This window comes from Equus caballus, chromosome 13 (genome assembly GCF_041296265.1).
Source record: "Equus caballus isolate H_3958 breed thoroughbred chromosome 13, TB-T2T, whole genome shotgun sequence".
Taxonomy (NCBI): Eukaryota; Metazoa; Chordata; class Mammalia; order Perissodactyla; family Equidae; genus Equus; species Equus caballus.
This window is the reverse complement of record NC_091696.1, coordinates 10,422,168-10,444,910: the sequence shown is the minus strand read 5'-3', so window position 1 is coordinate 10,444,910 and position 22,743 is coordinate 10,422,168. Positions and strand designations below refer to the sequence as shown.

At 59.0% G+C, this 22,743-nt stretch overlaps 3 protein-coding genes and 1 long non-coding RNA gene across 6 annotated transcripts; 2 read left to right on the top strand and 2 right to left on the bottom strand.

The window, feature by feature from the left end:
- Window positions 1-1,177: 1,177 nt before the first annotated feature.
- On the bottom strand, window positions 1,178-6,381 carry ZNHIT1 (zinc finger HIT-type containing 1). The gene is made up of 5 exons (XM_001504461.6): window positions 5,696-6,381; window positions 2,364-2,534; window positions 1,821-1,900; window positions 1,523-1,692; window positions 1,178-1,426 (listed from the first exon to the last, which is right to left on the bottom strand). The coding sequence occupies exons 1-5, from the start codon at window positions 5,715-5,717 to the stop codon at window positions 1,405-1,407; spliced, it is 465 nt and encodes a 154-aa protein (XP_001504511.1). The 5' UTR covers window positions 5,718-6,381; the 3' UTR covers window positions 1,178-1,404.
- LOC138917098 (uncharacterized) lies at window positions 2,665-5,237 on the bottom strand. The gene is made up of 2 exons (XR_011424598.1): window positions 5,131-5,237; window positions 2,665-2,829 (listed from the first exon to the last, which is right to left on the bottom strand). It is a non-coding gene; the product is annotated as an uncharacterized lncRNA (long non-coding RNA).
- Window positions 6,366-14,188, top strand: PLOD3 (procollagen-lysine,2-oxoglutarate 5-dioxygenase 3). 3 transcript variants are annotated; one of them, XM_005598666.4, is made up of 19 exons: window positions 6,366-6,841; window positions 7,243-7,334; window positions 7,511-7,647; window positions 7,750-7,913; window positions 8,057-8,169; window positions 8,308-8,371; window positions 9,140-9,237; window positions 9,466-9,567; window positions 9,749-9,874; window positions 10,054-10,175; window positions 10,528-10,632; window positions 10,734-10,859; window positions 11,176-11,317; window positions 11,414-11,527; window positions 11,737-11,805; window positions 12,276-12,380; window positions 12,898-13,044; window positions 13,294-13,419; window positions 13,753-14,188. In XM_005598666.4, the coding sequence occupies exons 1-19, from the start codon at window positions 6,718-6,720 to the stop codon at window positions 13,906-13,908; spliced, it is 2,232 nt and encodes a 743-aa protein (XP_005598723.1). In that variant the 5' UTR covers window positions 6,366-6,717; the 3' UTR covers window positions 13,909-14,188. The 3 variants fall into 3 exon arrangements, with proteins under 3 accessions (XP_005598723.1, XP_023511148.1, XP_005598722.1); XM_023655380.2 differs by having other exon boundaries at window positions 10,498-10,632; XM_005598665.4 differs by having other exon boundaries at window positions 11,176-11,527.
- A 1,823-nt stretch (window positions 14,189-16,011) lies between these two features.
- On the top strand, window positions 16,012-21,108 carry MOGAT3 (monoacylglycerol O-acyltransferase 3). The gene is given in 15 exon segments (XM_070232574.1): window positions 16,012-16,093; window positions 16,626-16,802; window positions 16,930-16,988; window positions 17,291-17,438; window positions 17,690-17,840; window positions 18,168-18,523; window positions 18,751-18,849; window positions 18,939-19,006; window positions 19,280-19,487; window positions 19,789-19,966; window positions 20,543-20,664; window positions 20,667-20,762; window positions 20,839-20,904; window positions 20,907-20,942; window positions 20,945-21,108. Coding segments are annotated over 15 exon segments (2,010 nt in total).
- The last annotated feature ends 1,635 nt before the right edge of the window (window positions 21,109-22,743 follow it).

Here is a 22,743-nt window from a genome sequence, read left to right as displayed (position 1 = left end):
TCAGCTGGGCCTGCGGACAGGGGCACCTGCACGTGGCCTCCCCCTGCAGCCGGGGCTGCCTCACAGTGTAGCGGCTTCCGGATGGTGGGTTTCTCACATGATGGCTGAGGGCACCAAAAGCAAGTGTTCTCAGGACCAGGCAGAAGCTGCGCTGCCTTTTACGACCTAGCCTTAAATGTCACATGCTCTCACTTCTGCCACTGCCTACTGGTCGAAGCAGTCATAAGGCTGCCCAGATCCCAGGGGAAGGGGAACTTTTGATGGAAGGATGGTCAAAAAATTTACAGCCATCTTTAAAACCATCACACTTAGGACTGTCTCTTAACCCTGTCCTCACCACCACTCAACACAAAGCTGTCACCAACACCACTTGCCCAACCGCAAGTCTCCAGAGAAAGGGCAAGCAGTTCCTTAGGAAGACGGGGGAAACATTTGGGCCAGCCCCAGGAAAGTCCCCAAAGGTGGGGAGAGAGCCGAAGAGGTTCCTAACCCTGACTTGGCTGCATCTCATTAATATCTTCTTGAGGTCATCTGCTCAACACGGTACTGGCCCAATGACAGCAGCTCCAAGGAGCTTCCGAGCTTACAGCTTGCAATCCCCTTAGAGAAGGCGTGGATGGAAGGGGCTCCAGCACCACACAAGAGCTGCAGCATCCAGGGCCACCAAGATCAGGAGCCTCCATACCACCACTTCCCCCATGCTGCCCAGAAATTTCCGGGGCTTCTCTGCTGCTCAGGTACCACGGCCCCTGATAACGAGAGCTTCCTACGGACAAGTCATCCTTCAGCCAGGCGGCACCAAGGACAAGGCTGAGCTCTCCTGTCTGGTTAAGTACCAGAGGACGAAGGATCATTCTGCATCCCTGTCCCCAACCCTCACTCCACTTCCCTGTCACCAGTCCTGGGACCTGGCTGTACCCTAAAGATGCTCAGAGGAACTAGAGAAACAAAAAGCAAAAACTAATGACTAAATCAATAACCAAAAAGGTGACATAAAGCAGCAGCCAAGAGACGTGGGGATGGCAGGATAATGGGACAAACTCTGTCACGGTCAGGGCCCAAGAGAGGCAGACGGTGGGAGTGGTGATTGACAGGTAGGAGGACAAGACACAGAGCAGTGAGTAGGAGAGACAAGCGGCCCATTGCCCCCAAAACATCCTGTGACCAGACAGGTGGCTCCTCCTTGCATGAGACCTTTTATTACAACAGCACTGTGAGGGCTCGGCCCACTTCCCTGCCACAGTCCCCTGGAGTGAGACTAGTCTTCCCTAAAGGATAAGACTTGCTTGGTTGGGCAAGTGAACGGCTCCTCTCTTGGTCCAGGAGGAGCACCTCTCCTTTTGCTGAGGCCCTCTCCAAAGCCGGGGTCACGCACGCAGGGCCTTCCTCTGAGGATGCTCAGGCTCACACAGTCCACTTCAGGCACCTGCAGGCAGAGGAAGCCCAGGAGGAGGAGAGGGGTTTGGGAGGCTGTGGGGCTAGGAGCGAGAGGGTGTGGACCCAGGGGAGGTTCCAAGCTCACCTGGTCTCCTGGTGGGTGCCCAGACAGCGCACAGTGCAGTACCGGGCGCCACAGCTGACACAGGTGTAAGGGGAGGGGAAGCCGCAGACAGCACAGAAGGGACGCTGGGGACGGGATGGGGGCCCTGCACAGGCTGTCAGGTAGTTGGGGCCCTCGGCCACGCTCAGGTTCTGCAGAGACAACAGGGCAGGCCCCATGATGCCTCCGCTCACCCAGGTAGCAGACACCCGCTGAAGACAGGACCTCTGCGGGCTCATCCCTTCCCTTTGGGGTCCTCCCCAGCCAGCTCGTCTCTCACCTGCTCCTCCAGCAAGGCCTGAAAGTTTTTTCGGAAACGAAGTTTAAAATGATCACCTCGAGTTTTCTTCTTTTTCTTTCCTAGAGGTCAACAGCAATCGGTCACTTGGCATGTGCCAAGAAAGACACCATCTTTCTCTGTCCTGTCCTTCCCAATCCCCACGTGTCCATTCCCTGCCCACATACTCATCTGGCTTCTGAGTCGGCCTCTCTCTACCATCCTTTCCCCTCCCCCCCTTCTCCAATCCCAGCCTTCCTATATCTCCAAACTCCTTAAACCAGAGCTTTGATGTCAGAGCTGGAAAGGATCTTAGAGCTCATCTGCTCCATCTTCTTTATTCTACATACATGAGAGGAAACTGAGGCATAGCAAGGGGCAAGCGGCTGGCTCGCAGTCACAGGAGCCAGTCCCTGGCAGAGCCCGAGGAGTTCCTGGGTCATTTGCCCCCAGCTCGATGTCCTTCTACAACCCTGACCTGGGCAGACCCTTCCCCCTTCCTTCAGCCTGTCTCCCTGGCCCCTCTTTCCTCCTCCACTGCCTCACCGGTGTCTGCATCATCATCAAACTGAGGCAGCCTCTTGCCGAGCTGGGGGAGTCCTGCGTGGGGGTCGTCCTGGAAGTTGTCATTCTCCAAGGCCTCAAGCTGCCTGTTGATGCGGCGCTGCCGGGCCGCGCGGTCCAGCACCCGCCGCTGTCCAGGGTCCTGGGAGCGAACTAGATGGGCGGGGCCAGCAAAGTTATGGCGGGCACAGAGGAGAGGAGCTGGGGCGGCCTGGACTGCGGGCAGGGTGTGCAAGATGTCCAGAGGGTGGGGAGCCTCAGCTCTCTCATCCCATCCTACTCACCAAGTCCTTGGCTCCTATATCTGTATCAGCTCCTCTGGTTTGCGTCCTTCTCAGTTAAGACTGCCATTTCAGTCATTCACGCCTGTTCTCAAGTCCTTTGGCCCCAGCCTTTCCTCGCAACCCCAGACCCAGCCAATGAAATGCATCCTGGAGACCTCCCACTGCTGGCAGAAATCACACAACCATACCAACCACTGTACACTCACTGCTTCCAGGCTCCACTGGGACCGTAATATACTTGGTCTTCAGGCTCAGCAATCTCATTTCTCGCCTCAAAGGAAACAGGCCACCCACATGCAGATGCTCATCCTTCAGCCCACCCGCAAACATAATTGCACGGGCAGCCACCTCCCCACCAAGTCCCACTGCTAAACCCAACCCTTCACCTCTAGCTCGAGTCTTCTCCTCCCTCTTGCATCTTCAACCCCTTCTCCTCAACTGGTACTTTCCCTTCAATGCAAAAACCTGCTAAACTCTCACATGTCTACCCAACTTTACAGCTACTCCTTGAGAGGGTGGTCCATGAGATGTTTCATTTCCTCACCTCCTGTCTGCTCCTCAACCCCAGTGAACCAACTCCTATTCAATAGGAACCACTTACGCTCAGGATACCAATGCCTCCTAAGCCCAAACCCAGTGTGCATTTCTAGAATCCTCCTTTGACTTGAGTTCTCTACATCCTGAGCCTGTGTTGACTATCTCCCTTGGATGGAAAGAGGACATTCACTTACTTCCTTGACATGACTCCAAGTTTTCCTTCTCTCGCTACGCTTCTCAGCCTCCCATCTTGGCTACTCTCTCTGCTCTAAGGAGATGGCTGTCCCTGTTGTCTTTCCCAGTCTATACGCTCTTCCCAGGATTTCTAATCCAAACACAAACGCTCTAACTATGACCCACAAGCCAATGACTCTGAAAGTGATGCTCTCAATCCAGAGCCTTCTCCTGAGCTCCAGAACTGGCTGTTCAACTGCAGGAAATCACCTACTGACCCCATCAACTCAAAATTAAAACTCTTCCCGTCCAATTCTGCTTCTCCTCCTGTAGACTCTCTTTAAGTGAATGGAACCTTCTATGCAGACATCCAAACCAGAAACCTATGAGTTATATCAAACCTCTCTTCATTACCATATCAGCTGTTCACGGGGTTCTGATAATTCTACAGAAGATATCTCTTTATTCATTAGACAAATATTTATTGAGTGCTTATAACCATAATAATAGCATTAGCGCCAGTAGCTAATACTGGGTGTGTACTCTGAGCCAGGCACTATACCAAGCTCTTTGCATAAGTAGAGTCTTTTAACCTCCACAACAACCCCACGAGATAAGTATCATTATCATCCCGCCTACTGAAGTTCAGAGGGTAAGAATGTGTCTAAAGTTCACATAGCTGGTAAGTAGCTGGGTCAGAATTCAAACCCAGAACTGCTGAGCATCAAAATCCATGCTCGTGCTCACTGCACCACACTGCCTCCCTTTCTGGTGCCTGGCAGTGCCCTCAGTGCTGGGAACACAACCAGAGCCGACAGCCTGGTGGGCAACACACCTGATCAAGCCAGCAAGCACAGGGAAGCGCAAAATGCTACAGAGCACATGACACAGACACCTAATCTGGGCAGTCAGGAAGATTTCCCAGAGGAAAGTTGGTCTAGGTTAGGGCCTGACTGAGGAATACAGGTTAGCCTGGTGGGGGAGAGGGGAGGGTGTCTCAGGCCTTGGGACCAGCCTGAGAGATGGCCTGGATGGGAGACTGTGGTGCCTCCAATACGTTGAAAGAAGTCCTCTATGGCTGGGAGATAAGGCATGTGTGAGTGTGTGTGAGTGGGGTGGGGGTGGGGGATATGAAGTCAGGCAGACCATTAGGAGTCTTACCTTTAAGTATCTAACGGAATTTGGATCGGGGGATTTCACGGTGAGGGGGGAGCCCCACTGCGGGGTTTTAAGGAGTGACAGACTGGATGGATTACAAACCACTCAGGCAGAGTGTTCCGACCCGCATCTGTTTTTACGTGGACTGTTCAACAGCTTCCTAACTGGCCTTCCAACCTCTAGACCTGTGCTACACAACAAAGCAGCCACCAGTCGCATGTGGTTATTTAAGTTTAACTTTACATGTAATCAGTTCAGATTAAATAAAATTTTAAATTCTGTTCCTGGGTCACACTAGCTACATTTCAAGTGCTCAGTAGCCACTTGTGGGTAATGGGTGCCATACTGAACAGTGCTAATTAAGAACATTCCTATTATCCCAGAAAGTTCTATTGGACAGCGCGGCTCTAGTCCGTCCAATCCATCCTCGGCACAGCCAGAACTGCCTTTCTAAAAGATAAATTTGTTTCCGTCACTCCTCTGCCTTAAAAGCCCATGGTGGCTCTCCACTGCCCTCTCCATCAAGTTCAAACTCTCCGGCAGTGTATACAACGCCTTTCAAGTGTACTGTTCCCCAGCCCTCCAGCCTCTCTTACTATTGCTCTGCAAACCCCGAACTGTGAACTTGGCTTCCTAAGCGACTTGCTTTTTCTTGCTTTCCTGCCTTTGCACGTGCGGCTCCCGCTGCCGGGAAGGAGTTCCCGCGCACCTGCACAGAGCGAAACCATAACTCAACTTTCAAGACTCAATCCAAGAGTTTTCTTCCCCGCCAAGCCTTCCCGGGCCCTTCCTTCCCAGAAGCTGGGTTCCCCAAAGCCAGAAGCTTCCCTGACGCCACTCCTTCCTGCGCCCTGGCGCTTTGCATCCCTCTGCCACAGCACGCATCACTCTGAAATGCAATGTCTGGGTATGCGTGTCTGTCCCCCTCCCAGAAAGCCAGTTATTAGATAATAATGATCTTTTTCCTTTCTCTATCCCCAGCGCCCGGCTTGGAGCAGGCTCCAATAAAGGGTGAACGGATGCATGGTCTCAGGGGGCTGCCTCGACGCCAGAACCCGAGGGCCGGGAAAGAGATTTGAGACTAATAACAGGGTGAGGAAATCCTAGGCCAGGTTCGGATTTGGGAGCAGGAAGGGGGCCAAGCGTCAGGGGCTCACGTACCCGAGGTTTTCTTCTCCACCATTATCCACAATACAGCTGACGGAAGAGCCTTTTTGCGCACGCGTGCTAAACCTCCCGCTTTGGTAGGGGCACCATCACTTCCGGCAGCGTGTACTTTTTGCGCGTGCGCAGAATAGTCCTACGGCTTTGATTCCTTCTGTGATGTTCCCTTGGAGACGAGAAAGCTTTCCGCCATATTTAATAGGGGCAAAACTACTTCCGGCCTCAGTGTGGTGGTGTACTTTGCAGGACTCCCGAAATGGGTTATTTTAAAGAGGTGATGCCAGTGGTCTTTCGAGAAATGTCATTTTCCTTTGGGCATTCTGAAAAAGCCATCTTCACAAAGGCAGCCCCTGGAGCTTCTCCCCGGGGCAGCAGAAATGATGGGCCGGACTACCAAAGAAAGTGGGCAGGCTTGAGCGGGCAATCCGAGGCGTCCCCGGCGAGCCCCTGCCGAAACCTCAACCCCAGGCTGCCCCTGGGGCCGCAGACCCCTCGGCCCTCCCCCTCCCGCCGCCCGCTCCTCCACTCATCCCGGCTCCGCTGCCGCCGCCTCGTTCTCCTGTCTTCCGCCCAGCCGCTCTGGGCCGGGCTGCGGCAAAGACCCGCCTCCGAGTCCTGCCGGACCCACTAGGGGCCACTTCCCCTCCCCGGGTTGCAGTTTCCTCATGTGTCAGGCGGCCAGTGGGCCCGGCTGGCTCTGACCAAAGTCCTCGGCGCCTGATCGCCAGCCCGAGCCCCCGCCCCGCCCCGCCCCCGCGTCCGGCCGGGCGTCCCCTCCGCTCGCTCCGCGCGCCCGCGCCCCGGGACAATCCTCGCCTTGTCTGGGGCGCCGGCATCTAGAGTTTTCTGTAGCCTCTGGCTACGCCTTTTTTCCAGGGCGGAGCCCCTGCCCTGCTCCTCCTCGCAGCCGGCCGCACGGCAGCCCCGGCCCCCTTTCCCAGAGCCCCGCTCCGGAGTTGGGATCCAGGCACGCAGCCGGAGCAGTGCCGGCCGGGTGCCGTCTTGGCCCGCCTCGCGCCATGGCCTCCTCGGGCGCGGGACCCCGGCTCCTGTTGCTGCTCCTGCTGCTGCTGCTGCTGCTGCCGCCGCCTCCTGCGGCCTCGGCCTCCGACCGTCCCCGGGGCAGCGACCCCGTCAACCCAGGTGAGACCCCAGGAGGGCGCGGGAGGGCCGAGTGGGCGCCGGGCTGACGTGTCCGCCGGTCCGGCCCGCAGGGGGTCGGGGCCTCGAAGGGGCGGCCCTCCTCTCCCACGGCCGGCGCGCTCCTAGGGGCCGAATCACGTGGCCCCTCGCCCACTCCCCACCCTGAACGAAGTTTCCAGCCTCCTCGTGCTTGCTGACACCGAATTCCTGGGTGTCACTCCCATCCGGTTCTCAACGGGGTCGAAGTTTCTCTGGGTGAGAAGAGTTTAGGAGGGAATGGGAAAAAAGAGGAAAGGGACAGGAGCAGAGTCAGGGAGGGGAAGGGGCCTGCAGTGAGCTGAGTGCGTGGGGCAGAGAGCTGGGCGAGCGGGTCCCGAATGCCAATTCTCTGCTGGTGACAGAGAAGCTGCTGGTGATCACTGTGGCCACAGCCGAGACGGAGGGATACCGGCGTTTCCTGCGGTCAGCAGAGTTCTTCAACTACACTGTGCGGGTGAGGAGCAGGACGTCCTCTTGGGCCCTGGGCGGGGGTGGGGGGGGAGGGGCTGCGGCGGGGGTTACAGCAGGAAGAGTGGGCTAAGGGCTGGATGCCTGGGGCCCCACGGTGAGCCTGGTCAGGAGGGCCTGACCGGCTAAGCCCCTCCCTGGCATGGCGGGTCTCCCCCGTAGACCCTAGGCCTGGGAGAGGATTGGCGAGGGGGTGATGTGGCCCGAACGGTTGGTGGAGGACAGAAGGTCAGGTGGCTAAAGAAAGAAATGGAGAAATATGCAGACCGGGAGGATATGGTCATCATGTTTGTGGACAGGTAAAGGGGCTGGGGGGAGAGGGGAGGGGCGTGCAGAAGGCGGGGGTGAGGATACTGAGGTCCCTCATGGCTGTCCTGTTCATCCTCCCCTTCCTCGCCCAGCTACGATGTGATTCTGGCTGGCAGCCCGTCGGAGCTGCTGAAGAAGTTCGTCCAGAGTGGCAGCCGCCTGCTCTTCTCTGCGGAGAGCTTCTGCTGGCCCGAGTGGGGGCTGGCAGAGCAGTACCCTGAGGTGGGCACAGGGAAGCGCTTCCTCAACTCTGGTGGTGAGTGGCAGAGTGCCCAAGGCAGAGGGGCCAAGAGTGGTGGGGCAGGGAGCGTTCCAGGTGCCTGAGGGCTGGAGAGGAAGTGGGAACCGGTGGGTGGGACCCTGGGAGTCTTGGACTGCGCACCTCTCCTCCCCCCACAGGATTCATTGGCTTCGCCCCCACTATCCACCAAATCGTCCGCCAGTGGAAGTACAAGGATGATGATGATGATCAGCTGTTCTATACTCGACTCTACCTGGACCCAGGACTGAGGGTGGAGAGGGGCGGAGGAGGGAGGGCGGGCCTCAGGCTGCATGGGAGAGAAGGCATAAAGGGCTTTGGGGACGATGGAAGAGTGCGAGGTGATGTCCTACCCCTTCTTTAATTAACTGCTCCATCTCATCCCATCCAGGAGAAACTCAGCCTTAATCTGGATCATAAATCCCGGATCTTTCAGAACCTCAATGGGGCTTTAGGTGAGGAGAGGGCAATGGGGGTGCGGGGGCGGGGCGGTGAGAGAGGCCTCTGCTGCTGGGGGTCCTGAATTTAGGAGGGGCTCCTGGGGGAACTGAGGTGGGCTTTAACTCACCTTTGCGTTGAATTCATTACACATCTGCATGGCTGATAGAGTAAGTTGCACTGTGCTAGTAGTAATAAACTCAGCAGTCTTCATATCTAACATTTATTGAACACGTACAGTCACGTGCCGCATAACGATGTTTTAGTCTACGACGGACTGCATATACGACGGAGGTCCCATAAGATCAGTACCATGTAGCCTAGGTGTGTGGTAGGCTATCCCATCTAGGTTTGTGTAAGGACACGCTGTGATGTTTGCACAACGATGAAATCACGTAACCGTGCACTTCTCAGAACGCATCCTCGTTAAGGAACGCATGACTATACAGCGTCGAAGCTGGACCAGGGCTGTGCTTCTGTGATTTCTTTTAACACAACAGCCCTACAAAAGGAGGGTCTCTGTTTTTCCACCTGTTACAAATGAGGAAACTGCCTCTCTGAGGGGCTAGTGACTTGCCCGGGTCATATAGGTGGTGGGGTGGAGCTCCCCCCAGGGGACAGCTGCCTGGTCTGTCCCCTCAGAGAGAGGGTAGCCCATCCCTTCCCCCCACAGAGCCACGGTCCCTCGTCCTCTAGAGAAACTGGCTTCCCCTGATATCTAGAAGCACGTGTTGCTTGGCAGCTTCAAAAGAAAGGGAGTCTAAAGCCTGGCTTTTCTTCCCCAGATGAGGTGGTTTTAAAGTTTGATCGGAATCGTGTGCGTATCCGGAATGTGGCCTACGACACGCTTCCTGTTGTGGTCCATGGGAACGGTCCCACTAAGGTGCCCAATGGCCCACACCCTTGGCCCCAGCCTCTGCCCCAGTCAGTCCTAGCCCCACGGCCCCTGGCCCAGCCCCTCCAGCCCTTCTAAGCAGTTGATCCTCCCGGCCCCAGCAGTGGAGGTGCTGGGAGAGGTTCAGTGTCCCTTGCCTGTCTTCCTGACCTCCCTCACCCCCGGCCCTCCTCACCTCCTCTGCCCCCCACGGCTTCTCACCATCTCTCCCAACAGCTCCAGCTGAATTACCTGGGAAACTACGTTCCCAAAGGCTGGACTCCCGAGGGAGGTTGTGGGTACTGCGACCTGGACCGGAGGACACTCCCGGGGGGGCAGGTGAGGAGGGGTTCCAGGGTGGGGCAGGAGAGCGCACTGAAGCAACGGGGATGGGGAGACCAAGCTGGGGAACAGTGAGGGGACAAAGCTCCTGGGGGCCCCAAACCTGGCAGAGTGTGGAGGGCAGACCAGGTGGGGCGCCCAGGCTTTCCTCTGAGCCCTGTCGTGTCTTCTCTTCCAGCCTCCCCCCCGGGTGCTTCTGGCTGTGTTTGTAGAGCAACCTACCCCGTTCCTGCCCCGCTTCCTGCAGCGGCTGCTGCTCCTGGACTACCCCCCGGACAGGGTCGCCCTTTTCCTGCATAACAATGTGAGACACCCTGGCAGCCCGTCCCTTGTGGGCCCTCCCCAGGGCCACTGCCCTGGTCAGAACTCCCGCCCCCGACCCGACTCCTTCCTACCTTTCCACTCACCACCTGCCCTGCTCCTGCCCCTCAGGCGCCATCTCTTCTGCCCTCTCAGTCCCCCTGTACCTCCCCCCATCTCCAGGAGGTGTACCATGAGCCCCACATTGCGGACTCTTGGCCCCAGCTCCAGGACCACTTCTCAGCTGTGAAGTTGGTGGGGCCAGAGGAGGCCCTGACCCCAGGCGAGGCCAGGGACATGGCCATGTGAGTGAGGATGGGGAGGACAGGTGGGAGTGAAGGGGGGTGCCCGCCTCCCACTGTGCCCGCCTTCCCTCTCCACTCGGCGTCCAGCCTTTCCTTGGCCTCCACACGAGTGCCCTCCCAGCCAGCACACGTGCTGGCCCTCCGTTGTCCCGCTCACACAGGGAGGACCTAGGGGTCCCAAGGCGGAAGCTCCCCACCCTGCACTCCTTCGAGTTGCCCTCCTTTCCTCTTTCTGGTGCATCTGCCCACTTTTCTCCTCGGCGGGTGGAGGAGTTCCCCCACCCTACAGTCCTCTCTTCCCCCCAACCTGCTCCCATTTCAGCTCATCCGTCCGTTGGTCTGTCACCTCCAGGGACAGTTGTCGGCAAGACCCCAAGTGTGAATTCTACTTCAGCCTGGACGCCGACGCCGTCATCACCAACCCTCAGACCCTGCGCATCCTCATTGAGGAGAACAGGTTGCTTGCTTGGCTCGACCGGAGGGCCCCCAAAGAGTCCCCACCTCCTTCCCTGGGCGTGGGCTCGCCTCTGCCCGGCGCTCACCTCCGCCTGTCCACAGGAAGGTGATCGCGCCCATGCTCTCCCGCCACGGGAAGCTGTGGTCCAACTTCTGGGGAGCCCTGAGCCCCGACGAGTACTACGCGCGCTCCGAGGACTACGTGGAGCTGGTGCAGCGGAAGCGAGTGTAAGCCCTGCTGGGGCGGCAGCCCCCCTCCCCCCGCTTCTGACCTGGGCCCACGCACATGCCTGCCCCCTATCCCCAGGCCCCAGTCTCAGGGGTCTAGTGTGGCCACCAGTCAGACTTGCCACAGCTATGGGGTGGGGACTGACGGTGGAGCAGGACATGAGAGGGTTGTGGCCAGAGGTGCTTGACAAGAGAAGGGAAGAGGACCTTCCGGGTCAGAGAGTGGGGTGCCCTGAGGGAAGAGGCTCCCAGGATGAACTGGGCAGAATTGTGGGGGGGCTCCCCACCTAGCTGACCCTAGTGTGGGTGCCTCCAGGGGCGTGTGGAACGTGCCCTACATATCCCAGGCATATGTGATCCGTGGGGAGACCCTGAGGACAGAGCTGCCCCAGAAGGAGGTGTTCTCTAGCAGCGACACTGACCCGGACATGGCCTTCTGTAAGAGCCTGCGGGACCAGGTGAGCGGGGCAGTTGTCCGGGGTGTGGGGCCTGGGGGCCTGATGCTGGGAGGCAGCCACTTCGTGTCTCCGTCTCACACCCTCCCCCCACTCCAGGGCATCTTCCTCCACCTCAGCAATCGGCACGAATTTGGCCGCCTCCTGGCCACTTCCCGGTACGACACAGACCACCTGCACCCCGACCTCTGGCAGATCTTTGACAACCCCCTGGTGAGTAGGGGCACCCTCGCTCAGAGGATGCATGTGCCCCGCCCTTCACTAAAGGAGGACATGCGCTCACACTCACACGCACACTCGCTTCCCCGTGTGCGGATCTGCTCCTGCCTGAGGAGGGGGATGTCCGGGGATGGGGCTTCCTGGGTGGGACCAGAAGGAGCGAGGAGGGCGTCATCACCCTGCGCTCCCCTTACCCTCCCCAGGACTGGAAGGAGCAGTACATTCACGAGAACTACAGCCGGGCCCTGGAAGGGAAGGGACTCGTGGAACAGGTGAGCCCCGCGCCGGACCCCTGCCCACCCGATGGCCATTGCCCTTGAGTCCACTGCCCAGATCAGTGGATTTCAAACCGACTTCCCCTGGGTGCCTTAGGGTTTTCTGCTCAGGCGAGGTGAGGCAAAGGCTGAGCAGCCAGGCCTTCCGGCCTCACCCCGGCGTTGATCAGTGATCCTTTCTCAGCTGTTGGGTATATCCATGTTACAGGCAAAATGACATTTTTGTAAAGAAGTTTGAGCACCACTGTCCCAGAACCTGGGGCTCCAGGACCCTCCTGTCATTTGTGCCCTCAGCGCCACTCCCAGCTTGTGTGGCCCCGCCTCCCCTGGCCCAGTCCCCGCTCAGATCCCCATGCCCCCAGCTTCTCTCATCTCCTGGCTTCCCTTTCTGCTCCCTGCTTTCCCCCTGCTGCGCTCTTCCTCAAGCGCCACCCAGCCCTATTGATCTTCCCCCGCCCTGTCCTCAGCCGTGCCCGGACGTGTACTGGTTCCCTCTGCTGTCAGACCAGATGTGCGATGAGCTGGTGGAGGAGATGGAGCATTATGGCCAGTGGTCAGGAGGCCGGCATGAGGTGAGAGGGTGGGCGCGGGGAGGAGGGAGGGCCCCCAGAGGAGGGTGGGGCTGGGTCTGATGGAAGGAAATACAGTCAGGAGACTGGAAGCAGACAGGCATCCCCAAGGGGGAGGGGCCCACAGGGGGCACAACTGTATTCATTCATTCATTCATTCATTCAAGAAGTACTTACTGGGCAGTTCCCAGATGCCACCCACTGACCTAGGGGGTGCAGGCGTACTGAGGACATGTGCAGCTGAGCTCTGCTCACCTGCTGCTGTCAGTAGCAGCAGCCCAGCTTCTAGGGCCTGTGATGGGCAGCCAGGTGCTGCAGGGGCCACAGGAGGGGCCCTTGGCCCAGCCGAGAGGGACCGAGGGGCTTCACAGAAGAGGCGAGACTTAAGCTAGTACGAGTGGGTCAAGCTACGAAGTGGTCGACACTTCTAGACTGAGGGAACGCAGCTTTAAGGCCTGGAGCAAGGGGAGGGGGGAGGCTGGCACTGCCGTGTCAGGGGCTCAGCGCCCACTGCCCACAGGACTCAAGGCTGGCTGGAGGCTACGAGAACGTGCCCACCGTGGACATCCACATGAAGCAGGTGGGCTTTGAGGACCAGTGGCTGCAGCTGCTGAGGACATACGTGGGGCCCATGACCGAGAGCCTGTTCCCAGGCTATCATACGAAGGTGAGCCTGCCCCCCGCCTCCTCCCCCTCCACACACCCCGGTCACGGCTGGAAGGCTCCACACGGCACTTTTTGGCCCCTGTAGCATTTGGGGCCCCACGGAAAGAGATGCTGCAGGACAGCAGCCTTGGGGGGAGCCTGCTTGGCCCCTGCAGCCCCTCCCCGTCCCTGGACAGGGGCTGTCACCTCCTTAGAAGGCCCTCTGGACCTCACGGCCATCCCTCCAGCCTCTTCTCTTGTGTCCCCACAGACGCGGGCAGTGATGAACTTTGTAGTCCGCTACCGGCCGGATGAGCAGCCCTCTCTGCGGCCGCATCACGACTCATCCACCTTCACCCTCAATGTTGCCCTCAACCACAAGGGCCTGGATTATGAGGTGAGCCCTCCCGCCCTCCACTTCAGGGGGCCCCTACACACATGCGCACACACTCTCACACTTCACCCGTGACCGTGTGTCCTGCCCCCTACCCCCCTACTCACCCCGCTCAGTTGCCCTCTGCCCCTTGCCTGCCCTCTTCACCGTCCCTGTTACTTGGTGGGTATTGTCTCCTGGACCCTTCTGGCTGGCTGCCTCCCCTTCCCCATGCATCTCCCCATCTGCCGATCCCCTAAGCACCCCCAACCCTGAATCCACCTCTCCCTTATCCCTCCGGCCGACCTGCCCCATGTCTGCTCACACTCCACTCCTGTTCCCTTCCCCACTCCCCAGGGAGGTGGCTGCCGCTTCCTGCGCTATGACTGCGTGGTCTCGTCACCGCGGAAGGGCTGGGGGCTCCTGCACCCTGGCCGGCTCACCCACTACCATGAGGGGCTGCCCACTACTCGGGGCACTCGCTACATCATGGTGTCCTTTGTTGACCCCTGACACTCAACCACTCTGCCAAACGCCCCTGCCAATGTGCCTTCTTGCACCCCCTCCCGGGAGGGTGTCAGTCCGGCTCCTCGCTTCCTGAGTGTCTGTTCGCTGTGCCTGGGACTGAATGTGTCTCCTCACCCCCCACCACACGGCCCTCTCAGGAAGCTCCTGGAGCCCCCTTGGCCCTCCCCTCAGCCCCCAAGGGTCCATGGGGAGAGGGCTTCTGGGGGTTCCCCACGGGATAAATTATTGTGTCTCAGCCTCCCTCTCAATAAAGGAGGATTTGTAACTCTTGAGTCCATTTATTGCGTTTCATCCACTTACGGACCCTGTATCCCCCATGCCCCCCGGGGTAGAGGGGAGACCTGGGGTTACGCCAAAGAAAAGGAGAAGACGGAAGGGTAGCAGCAGACTGTTTGAGCAGGGTGGGGACCTGGAAGCCGCCGGGGTCCCATTTCTCACTCCCGTTTATTGCCTGAGCTGGGGGAAGTGCCTAAGAAGGGCCAGACCAAAAGGAGGACTTCCCCGGTCGGGCTCGGAGGGAAGCCCACCCCCGCCCCATGCCACACGCTTCTCCCTGACTCTCCCATCACTTGGTGGCATGAAAGGGGGCAGGGGCGTGGCCCTGAGCGGGCTCCAGGGACAGTGCTGGGCCAGGACGGCCCCCTGGAGCTTGTGCTCCAATGAGGGAAGCCAGGCTGGAGCCTTCCTGCAGCTTCTTAGACCTGAGCTTTCAGTTAGGCAGGATCAGGAAAGGGGAAGGCCTGGAGGGTCATCCTAAGAAGGCTTCCTGGAAGAGGGGAATGTGCAACAGCCTTGAAAAAGAAGAGACCTCCTGGGAGCTGGTCTTGCCTCCAGCCTCCAGGGGACCATCAAGCCCTTCCCCATATCCCTCAGGGCGCCCTGGGGACAGCAGGCCATGCTCCTTTAGCTTGGTCTCTCCCATCCTTGCACCAGCCTTCCTTCCTGAATTTATCTCCCAACTGTTCCCTTGTAGAAGCCATTCATCTGTCCTGGGACGTTTCCTGCCTCTGACAGCTCACTTGCCATCCACAGCTAGAATCCCCTTCTTCCATCCTCCTGCCCAAACTCTGTGAAGCCTTCCTTCCTGGGGGGTGGGGCTGGTTGCATCACCTTTCCATGTGGACTGAGCATCTCTCTGAGGATCTCACCCCAGCCTCCACCACCCTCATCTGCACAGCCTGTGGATGGAAGCGGGCTGAGCAGGGACGGGAGAAAACGCCTCTTGGCAAGCTCCCCAGATAGGGAAGCTGCAGGAGAGTGAGGCAGGGGACGGGGACAGAAAGGGTGTGCCAGCCTGAGCAGTAGGGGCTGGGCCTTGGAAGCTGGCTTATCCTGTCTCCTGTGGGTCCAGCATTCATTTCCAGAGCATCTCCCATCACAAGGGTTGCAGCGATGAGCACAGTACCACTCTTCTTGTTGCCTCCAGCTGGGACGGGGGGGGGGGGGACCTTAATCAGAGAATCACTGTGACGGAGGGAAAGTATTTTAAGCTGGGAGAGCATGTGACAGAGGCTCCTGATGAGTGTGTTACAGATTTCCCTAAAAGAAGTGATGTCCCCTGACCCAGAAAAGGTGCCAGCTCCACAGGCCTCTGGTCAGTGTTGGGGAGGGCCGTGGGGGTGGTGAGGACTGCCCACAGCCCCCTGGGCTCTCTCTTAAGGGGTTCCCCACTCCTTAGCCTTTCCCGCAAAGGACTCCCCGGTGGAGCATCTCCCCACAGAGGCCGAAGCTGCTCCTTAGGGAATAAATCCTGCAGGTCGTCTCCTCCTCAAGGGCCAAACCTGGATGACCCAGGGGGAGCCCTGCCGTTAATGGTACACACCACGCCGGCAAGCACCCACTTTCCCAGACCTCTGCTAGCCCAGCTTGTTGGCCACACCCCTGGTCACTCCCGTTTGGTTTTACTGGTCATAGCCCTGCAGCTCAGGTAGTGGTTAATCCTTCCTGGCCGGGGTGCTCGAGGGCCCAGGGTGCAGGTCAGCAAAGGGGGCAGAAAAGGGGGTGGGGCCAGGGGTCAGGGCCTGTGGACTGGGCCAAAACAGGTGTCCTTAAGCATCCTAGCAGCTCCTGTGTGACTCCTGCTATGGAATGCCAACCTCCTCCAGCCTCCTCTACCGGGGCCTCCAAGGGTTTGGTGTCCTGCAATGGGTCTTCTCCTTCTTGGGGCTCGGTGAGTCCCTGAGCCCGCCGGACCCCTGCCCCTGGCGCTCAGCTTCCCCATGAGAGAGGGAGGCAGGGCTGGGATCTCCGGGTGGGGTCCTTGAAGGAGTGAGCAGGAAGTAGGTGGGTCAGAAGGGCCTGGAGCCATGGAAGCCGGAGTGGCAAAGTGAGAACCTGGCACTTAAATGTCTGAGTCCTGAGTTCCACCCTGCTTCGGCCCAGGTGTGCATGGCCACTTTGCTCCTTGCACTCCTAGGCCAGGCCTGTGTCCCAGCAGTCCTCTATGTGGTCTGGCTCTATGGAGACAGGGATGCGCCGTGGCCAGGAGGCCGCTGCTCTGCCTGGGTCCGCAACTGGGCAATCTGGAGACGTTTCTGTGACTCCCTCCCCATCTCCGTGAGGGCACCCAGGGCATCCAGGAACGGTGTGTGGGGTGGGAGCAGGGCTTCCGAAGAGACTCTTGGGACTGTCATCCCCCAAAATCCAATCTCACCCGCCGTGTGGGGGGTGCACCCTCTGTCCCCCGGCTGGTTAAACCACAGAGTCGGACCCCTCCAGCAGCAACCTCTTCGGCTTCCACCCTCACTGGCTTCTGGATGTCAGGGCCTTGGGCAACTTCTGCACTGGGCCCACGGGCTTCTCCCGCCCCCGGCAGCACCTGCTCATGCTGCCCTGTTGCTTCCACTTCCCTCCCTTCCAGGACTATACCATGTGTGGTGGTGAGGAGGGGTGGCCCGGCTCAGGACTCCCACTCTCCGCTGTCACCTCCCACCTGCCCTCCTCCAGTCTGGGGTCACCTGGTCCCAGCTCGACTTTCCCCATGCCCTCCTCCCTCTTCTCTTCAAGATCTGGGCATCAGGCCTCCCAGCCTCTACCCTCCCCCCACGTTTGGTGCCCTGGACAAGGCCAGAGCCTCCCATCTGTTGTCACGGCCAGCGGATGGGGAGGGGAGTGATGGCCAGGCCAGGCCGTTGTCCTGGCCATGAGAGGGCCCCTGGAGGCAAAACCCGGAGCGCTGAGCTTGCGGATCCAGAATCTGAAGGGTTTTGTCCAATTAGCGCTGGAACATCGATGAGAAGCGCCGGTGGCCAGACAGGGCACTCCCGGGCAGCCGTGGAGGCAGGAGCACGGCGCGCCCCAGGGCCCAGAGTCAGGTGCAGCCCTGCTCCCCAGGGCCTCCCTGGTACCTGTCTTCTCTTTCGGGGAGAACGAGCTCTTCCAGCAGCTGGCGAGCCCGCTAGGCTCGTGGGTGCCGAGGGCGCAGAAAGCTCTGCAGCCGCTGCTGAGCGTGGCCCTGCCGCTGTTCCACGGCCCCTGGGCCTCCTCCCCCTGCGGCGCGCCCATCCACGCCTTCGGTGAGCCCCGGCTTCTGCCCCATCTGCTCCCCGGCCCGCCGGCTCCGCGCGCCGGGCGGTGGAGGTCCCTGGTTGCGGTCTGAAATCCTGGTTGTCGGCCGCGCGTCGGCGACGCCAGCCTCGCCCCCCGGGCTGGCCTATGGCCGCTGCCCCAGCCCTGAGCTCTGGCCTGGACGATCGCCGCCGGAGGGAGGGAAGGGGTCCGGCGGGGGATCCCGAGGACCCCCTCTCGCCTCCCGTTCCGCCCACAGTGGGGACCCCGATCCCGGTGCCGCGAAGCCCACAGCCTGACCGGGCGCAGGCGGACGCGCTGCCTGAGCTCTCCGTGGAGCAGCTCCGATGGTTGTTCGCAGAGCGCAAGGCGCGCCACGGCGTTCCCGCCCACGGGCACCTGGTCCTCACGTAGGCGCCCCCGCCGCCCTGGCCGTCCCCGAGCCCCGCGAGGCCCTCGGGAGGAAGGGTGAAATTAAAGGTGGGAACAGCCCCGCGGTGTTTGTGTGTTTGCGTGTTTGTGCGCGGCGGGGGACGGCTGGGCGCGCTGCAGGGCCTGGCGGGGGCTCGGGAAGGTCTTGACACTCCCGGAGACCTGCCAACAGACGCGGAGCGTGCGGGCAGGGGCCTACGCGGCCGCACTGGAGATTAGACGGCCTCCGTTGGGCTTCTGGCCCCCGCCAGCAGCTGGGACCCAGTTGGTGCGCTCTCCCGATTCTTCTGAGTCCCTTCCCCCAGGTCAATTCGGTTACCACACCTCCCTTGCACACCCCTTCCCCGCCCAGGGGCGGGTCCAGACCCACCGAGCACGAAGTTCACAGATCAGTCTGAGAGGAAGCCTGGAAGCGTCTGGGGCTCCAGATCCAAGCATCTTGCCATCCACACCCCAGCACACACCCAATCCCAGGATGCCCCAAGGGCTTGGCCCCAAACCACCATTGTTCGTCCTCCGAGTCCTGGAGCCCTTCCTGACGAGGGGAGCTCTGGAGCGGGATCTCCACGCCCTCCGCCCTCCTCCACCATGAATACCCTGCAGAAGCAGTGGCTGGAAGCAGTGCGCACCTACCAACACGTATTCGTTTTGCTCTTTGTGGGTGAGAGGAGGGGAGAGGCATGGGTGCCTGGGGGCCGCAAGGGAAGAAGTGGGGGCTGGAACCCTACTTGCCTGGATGTCTGAGGGCAAAGGGAGGTGGAGAGGGCCAGAGGTCAGGCTGGGAGGCGGTGGGATGATCCCACCAGTGAGGCTGGAGGACAAGAGCTGTTGGCTAGAATGACTGAGTTTCCAAAGGGAATTCATTTTTCTTTCTCTTCTTTCGCCCAGTCCCTCTCTTTTCCCTTCTTGTCCTCTTCACGTCTCTCTGGTGGCTCTCTGTTCTCTATTTGGTAGGGCTCTTCCTGGGCTGGGACACACCCAGCCAAGGTGAGCCATGGAAGGAGGCCCTGCCGGAAGTGGGAGATGGCAATCTGGCGCCTCTGGGGGTTCCTCCATGCTTGTCTCTCTGCCCCAAGGTGGAAGGCCTTCCGAGTGGATGAGAAAGCAGACCTTTTGGAAACACCTAAGTGACTATTCTCCTATCAAGGAGACAGGTCACCCTCCAGAGGGACTCTGCTTCCTCCCTGTCCCCCACTTCCCCCACCTATTTGCCTCTCCCTGTGATGGAGCCTGAGCCCCTGCTGCCTAAGCTCAGGCCATGGGGCAGGGGCAGAGTGGTGTTCAAGAGGGGGTCCCCTGTGCCCTTGACCTCCTCCTAGGACCTTGAACTCTGAAATCTGTTGGGGGGGAGGTCAGTTCTTTTCGGCTGATGTCTTAGCTTCTATGCCTCCTCCCCTTTATCCTACCCAACACTCCGAAGCTGGTGAAAACAGTGGAGCTGCCCCCTAACCGGAACTACGTGCTGGGCGCTCACCCACATGGGATCATGTGCACCGGGATCTTCTGTAATTTCCTCACCGAGAGCAATGGCTTCTCCCAGCGGCTTCCTGGGCATCGGCCCTGGACAGCCACCCTGGACAGCCTCTTCCGCCTCCCAGTCTATCATGGCTACATCATGTCCCTTGGTGAGCCTTGAGCTGAGTGCGAGGAGGGGATCCCTGGCCAGAGTGCCACCCACTCACCCCCCAGGGCAGGCACCTGGCTTGAACATTGGCCAGGCTCACACTGGGCATCAGCGAGTAACTTGGAGCAAGTGCCCTGTGTCCTCAATGGGAGAAGCACTGCAGGGCACACTGACATGGGCACAGGGCGAGGGGGGTTGGAAGGAATGGGATGTGGGGCTCACTCTTCCTGTGCTAAAGGGTTGGGTGAGGGGCCAGGGAGCCACGGAGGAGGTGGTGACTGCTCCCCACCTCCTTGAGCCAGCAGGAATGTGTCCTGGGAACCACCAGGGCCTGGACTTCATTCTGTCCCAGCCCCAGCTGGGGCAGGCTGTGGTTATCATTGTCGGGGGTGCCCATGAGTGCCTGTCCATGGTCCCTGGGGAGCACCACCTCACTCTCCAGGAGCAGAAAGGCTTCTTGCACCTGGCACTGAGGCACGGGTGAGTGGGGTGTGGGTGCCTGTCCTGGGGCCGCTCCTCATGGTCAGAACATCACGGTGTGTCTGGGGGCCACCCTCTCAGTCCCTAGACATCAGGTCCCTGTAGGTGGGACTGTGTGTCCCCGGAGCCCGTGCACTGTGCCCTGCACCTGGACAGCACTCACGTCAGCGCTTGAGTGCTTACCTGTGCCCAGTGTGCCCATCTCACCAGCTTCCTCCCCCAGAGAGAGGCAGGGCTGGAATTCAAACAGTAGGACCCCTGGGCTCAGAAGCCCTGGGGTCTGGGGTCGAATCCCTTTCTGCTGCTCTCTCAAAGGCAAGAGCCTGGACTTGTTTGTTTGCCTGTGACATAGGCACAAATATATAGATGAAGGCCCAGTTCACAAGTGTTTCTCGGAAATGTGAGTCCCTCCTTCCAGATCTTTCTTTGTTGCCATCTTCATTTGCTTCCAAAGGCCTTGGGGCAAGGCATCACAGGGTGTGGGGAGGAAGTGGCCGCCGTCTGAGGCTCCTGTCTTGGGGCACTCCGGGGACCGCTGGCCTGACCACCCTCTTCTCTTCTGCCTCCCCTTCCCAGGGCCGCCCTGGTGTCTGTATACTCCTTTGGGGAGAATGGTATCTTCAGTCTTAAGACTTTTGCCACAGGCTCCTGGCAGCATCTGTGCCAGATCACCTTCAAGAAGCTCCTGGGCTTTGCTCCCTCGTCTTCTGGGGCCGTGGTCTCTTCTCGGCCACCTCCTGGGGCCTGCTACCCTTTGCCGTGCCCATCACCACTGTGGGTGAGCGCCCCTCTCCAGGGAAGAAGGCTACCGCCCCCTGTGTGGGCAGCAGAGGCCTCTCGCCTCACCTGTGTCATCCTGTCCTGCAGTGGGCCTCCCCAGCGCCTCCACCCCAGTGAGGAGGAAGTTGACCACTATCACGCACTCTACATGAAGGCTCTGTGCAGCTGTTTGAGGAGCACAGGGCAAGCTGTGGTGTGGCACCTCTACTCACCTCACCTTCATCCAGCCTGGCCTTATGCCACCTCCCCCACGGAGCCCCGGAGCCCCTGATCCCGTGCACTTTGACCTCCACCTACTGCCACACTCTGCTCCTCCAATAAAAGCCAGTTCTCTCCCACCACTGCTTTGTACTACTTCCTAGAATCGGATGCTCGCAAGGCTCATTCTCTCACTCTGGGAGTGAGCATCCCCAGGAGAAATTTGCTCCCATCCTGATGTGCTGCAGAGTTGCTGCCATAGATGGGGTATCAGCACCCTGAATTCTCCTCCAAGACAGACTTAATTCTGCTGCGTGACCCTGTGTAAGCCTCTTCCCTTTGTTGGGCCCCTTCTCCTTCTGTCGATAAGAGCATCTGCTTAGCTGAGAGCTGTCAGGTGTCAGGACCGAGTTGGGGAGAGCGGCTGCACAGAGGGCTAGGCTTTACAGGGAGAGCAGAATTAAGTGGGTGGAGAAGATAGGGTGGATGGTGGAATACCGTGAGCCAAAGCTGAGCTTGGTCAAGGGTACCTGACCGCGTGGAGAGTGGAATGATCCCCAGGGGGAGAAATGATGGAGTTAGGTACACAGCTTAATTGTGCACCGCCTCTCCATCCTTTGTGTTTCCTTGGGGCTTGGATGAAGTGAGGATTTATTTTACCAGCATTAATTGCTACTGCAAGCCCAGCGTTAGACTCAACATTAACGCACTTGCTCAACAAGCAGAGGAAATTTGTGAAAATTGTTGTTGTGAAAATTAAAGGATTAAGATTAGAACGGAGATTGGCAAAATATGAGCCAATGAGAGTTTGCTGGCGTCATCCTCATGACAGGCATGGCATGGGTAAAATGAAGCAGTGAGACTAAACATCCAGGGGTCCTTAGGTAGTCATAGCATCCTCTGACTTTGGCGGTCCTATTTGCTGACAGTCTTTGTGTCTGTATCCAGGACTTCAACAAGAATAACTTGTTACCATGTAATTGCAATGCAACCATATTTGTCTCCCACTGTCCTATAAAATGTATTCAGTGGAAGAATTTTCCCTTGTCCCTGGTTGAAGATCGGGGCAATCCCATGATTTCTCTGGGTCGTCCCCAGGTAATAACTTCTACATTCATTTTAGGTTGGTACACAGAAATGTTTAGTTTGTGCAGTAATCAACGCTTCGATCTTCACCCAAGAACGGGAGTTTTCCCCTTTCCAGCAAGGGCTAATTGCAAGCGGCCTGCCTGCTTGGCAAAGAAGTGGCAGTTGGGGAAGGTGGAGTCGAAAGGGGTGGGGTGGCCCTCTTCCCCACCTCCTCTCCTAGCTGCTGTTGCTGAACCCCCTTGGGGTTGGGGAGTGGGGCAGAGGAGGGGAAAGGGGCCAAAAAGTGCTTCACTGCACTGTCATAAGATAGCCTTGTGTTCTCTGGGCCGCCAGACCTTTGAGGCTGAGGCCCCTTCCTCATGGATGCCCTCATGGGCTCTTTGAATTTTTTCCCTTAAGGTCCTTTGGCAGAGTCTGTGCTGTCTCTGCCTCTTCACCTGTCCCTGGTTTTCTGCTCATGCGCTCGACGTAGGTTTTCTCTATAGAAGTCCCATCACTCTTTGAGGCTGGAGTGGGGGCTGTTGACAAGAGGGATGGAAAAAAACAGCTCCAGGTTTGAGCACCCTCAGCCAAGATACCCTTGGAGTACAGGCTGGCCTCAATGTAGCTACTTTGCTACAAATGCAGCCAAAATCTGGCTGCTAGATTTCTTCCAAGGGCACATCCCCCAAATGCTGGGCACACACCATCTCTTTGAGTCTTGAAGAACT

Bases quoted from the DNA above. Each gene is read 5' to 3' on its own strand.
- ZNHIT1 (XM_001504461.6), bottom strand. From the start codon at position 5,717: ATGGTGGAGAAGAAAACCTCGG. The intron at 1,693-1,820 runs GTGAGAGACGAG...TTGTCTCTGCAG, and splicing joins AGGCCTTGCTGGAGGAGCAG to AACCTGAGCGTGGCCGAGGG. The intron at 1,427-1,522 runs GTGAGCTTGGAA...CTCTGCCTGCAG, and splicing joins GGCACCCACCAGGAGACCAG to GTGCCTGAAGTGGACTGTGT.
- PLOD3 (XM_005598665.4), top strand. From the start codon at position 6,718: ATGGCCTCCTCGGGCGCGGGACCCCGGCTCCTGTTGCTGCTCCTGCTG. The intron at 8,372-9,139 runs GTGAGGAGAGGG...TTTCTTCCCCAG, and splicing joins GAACCTCAATGGGGCTTTAG to ATGAGGTGGTTTTAAAGTTT. The intron at 9,875-10,053 runs GTGAGACACCCT...CCCCATCTCCAG, and splicing joins CCCTTTTCCTGCATAACAAT to GAGGTGTACCATGAGCCCCA.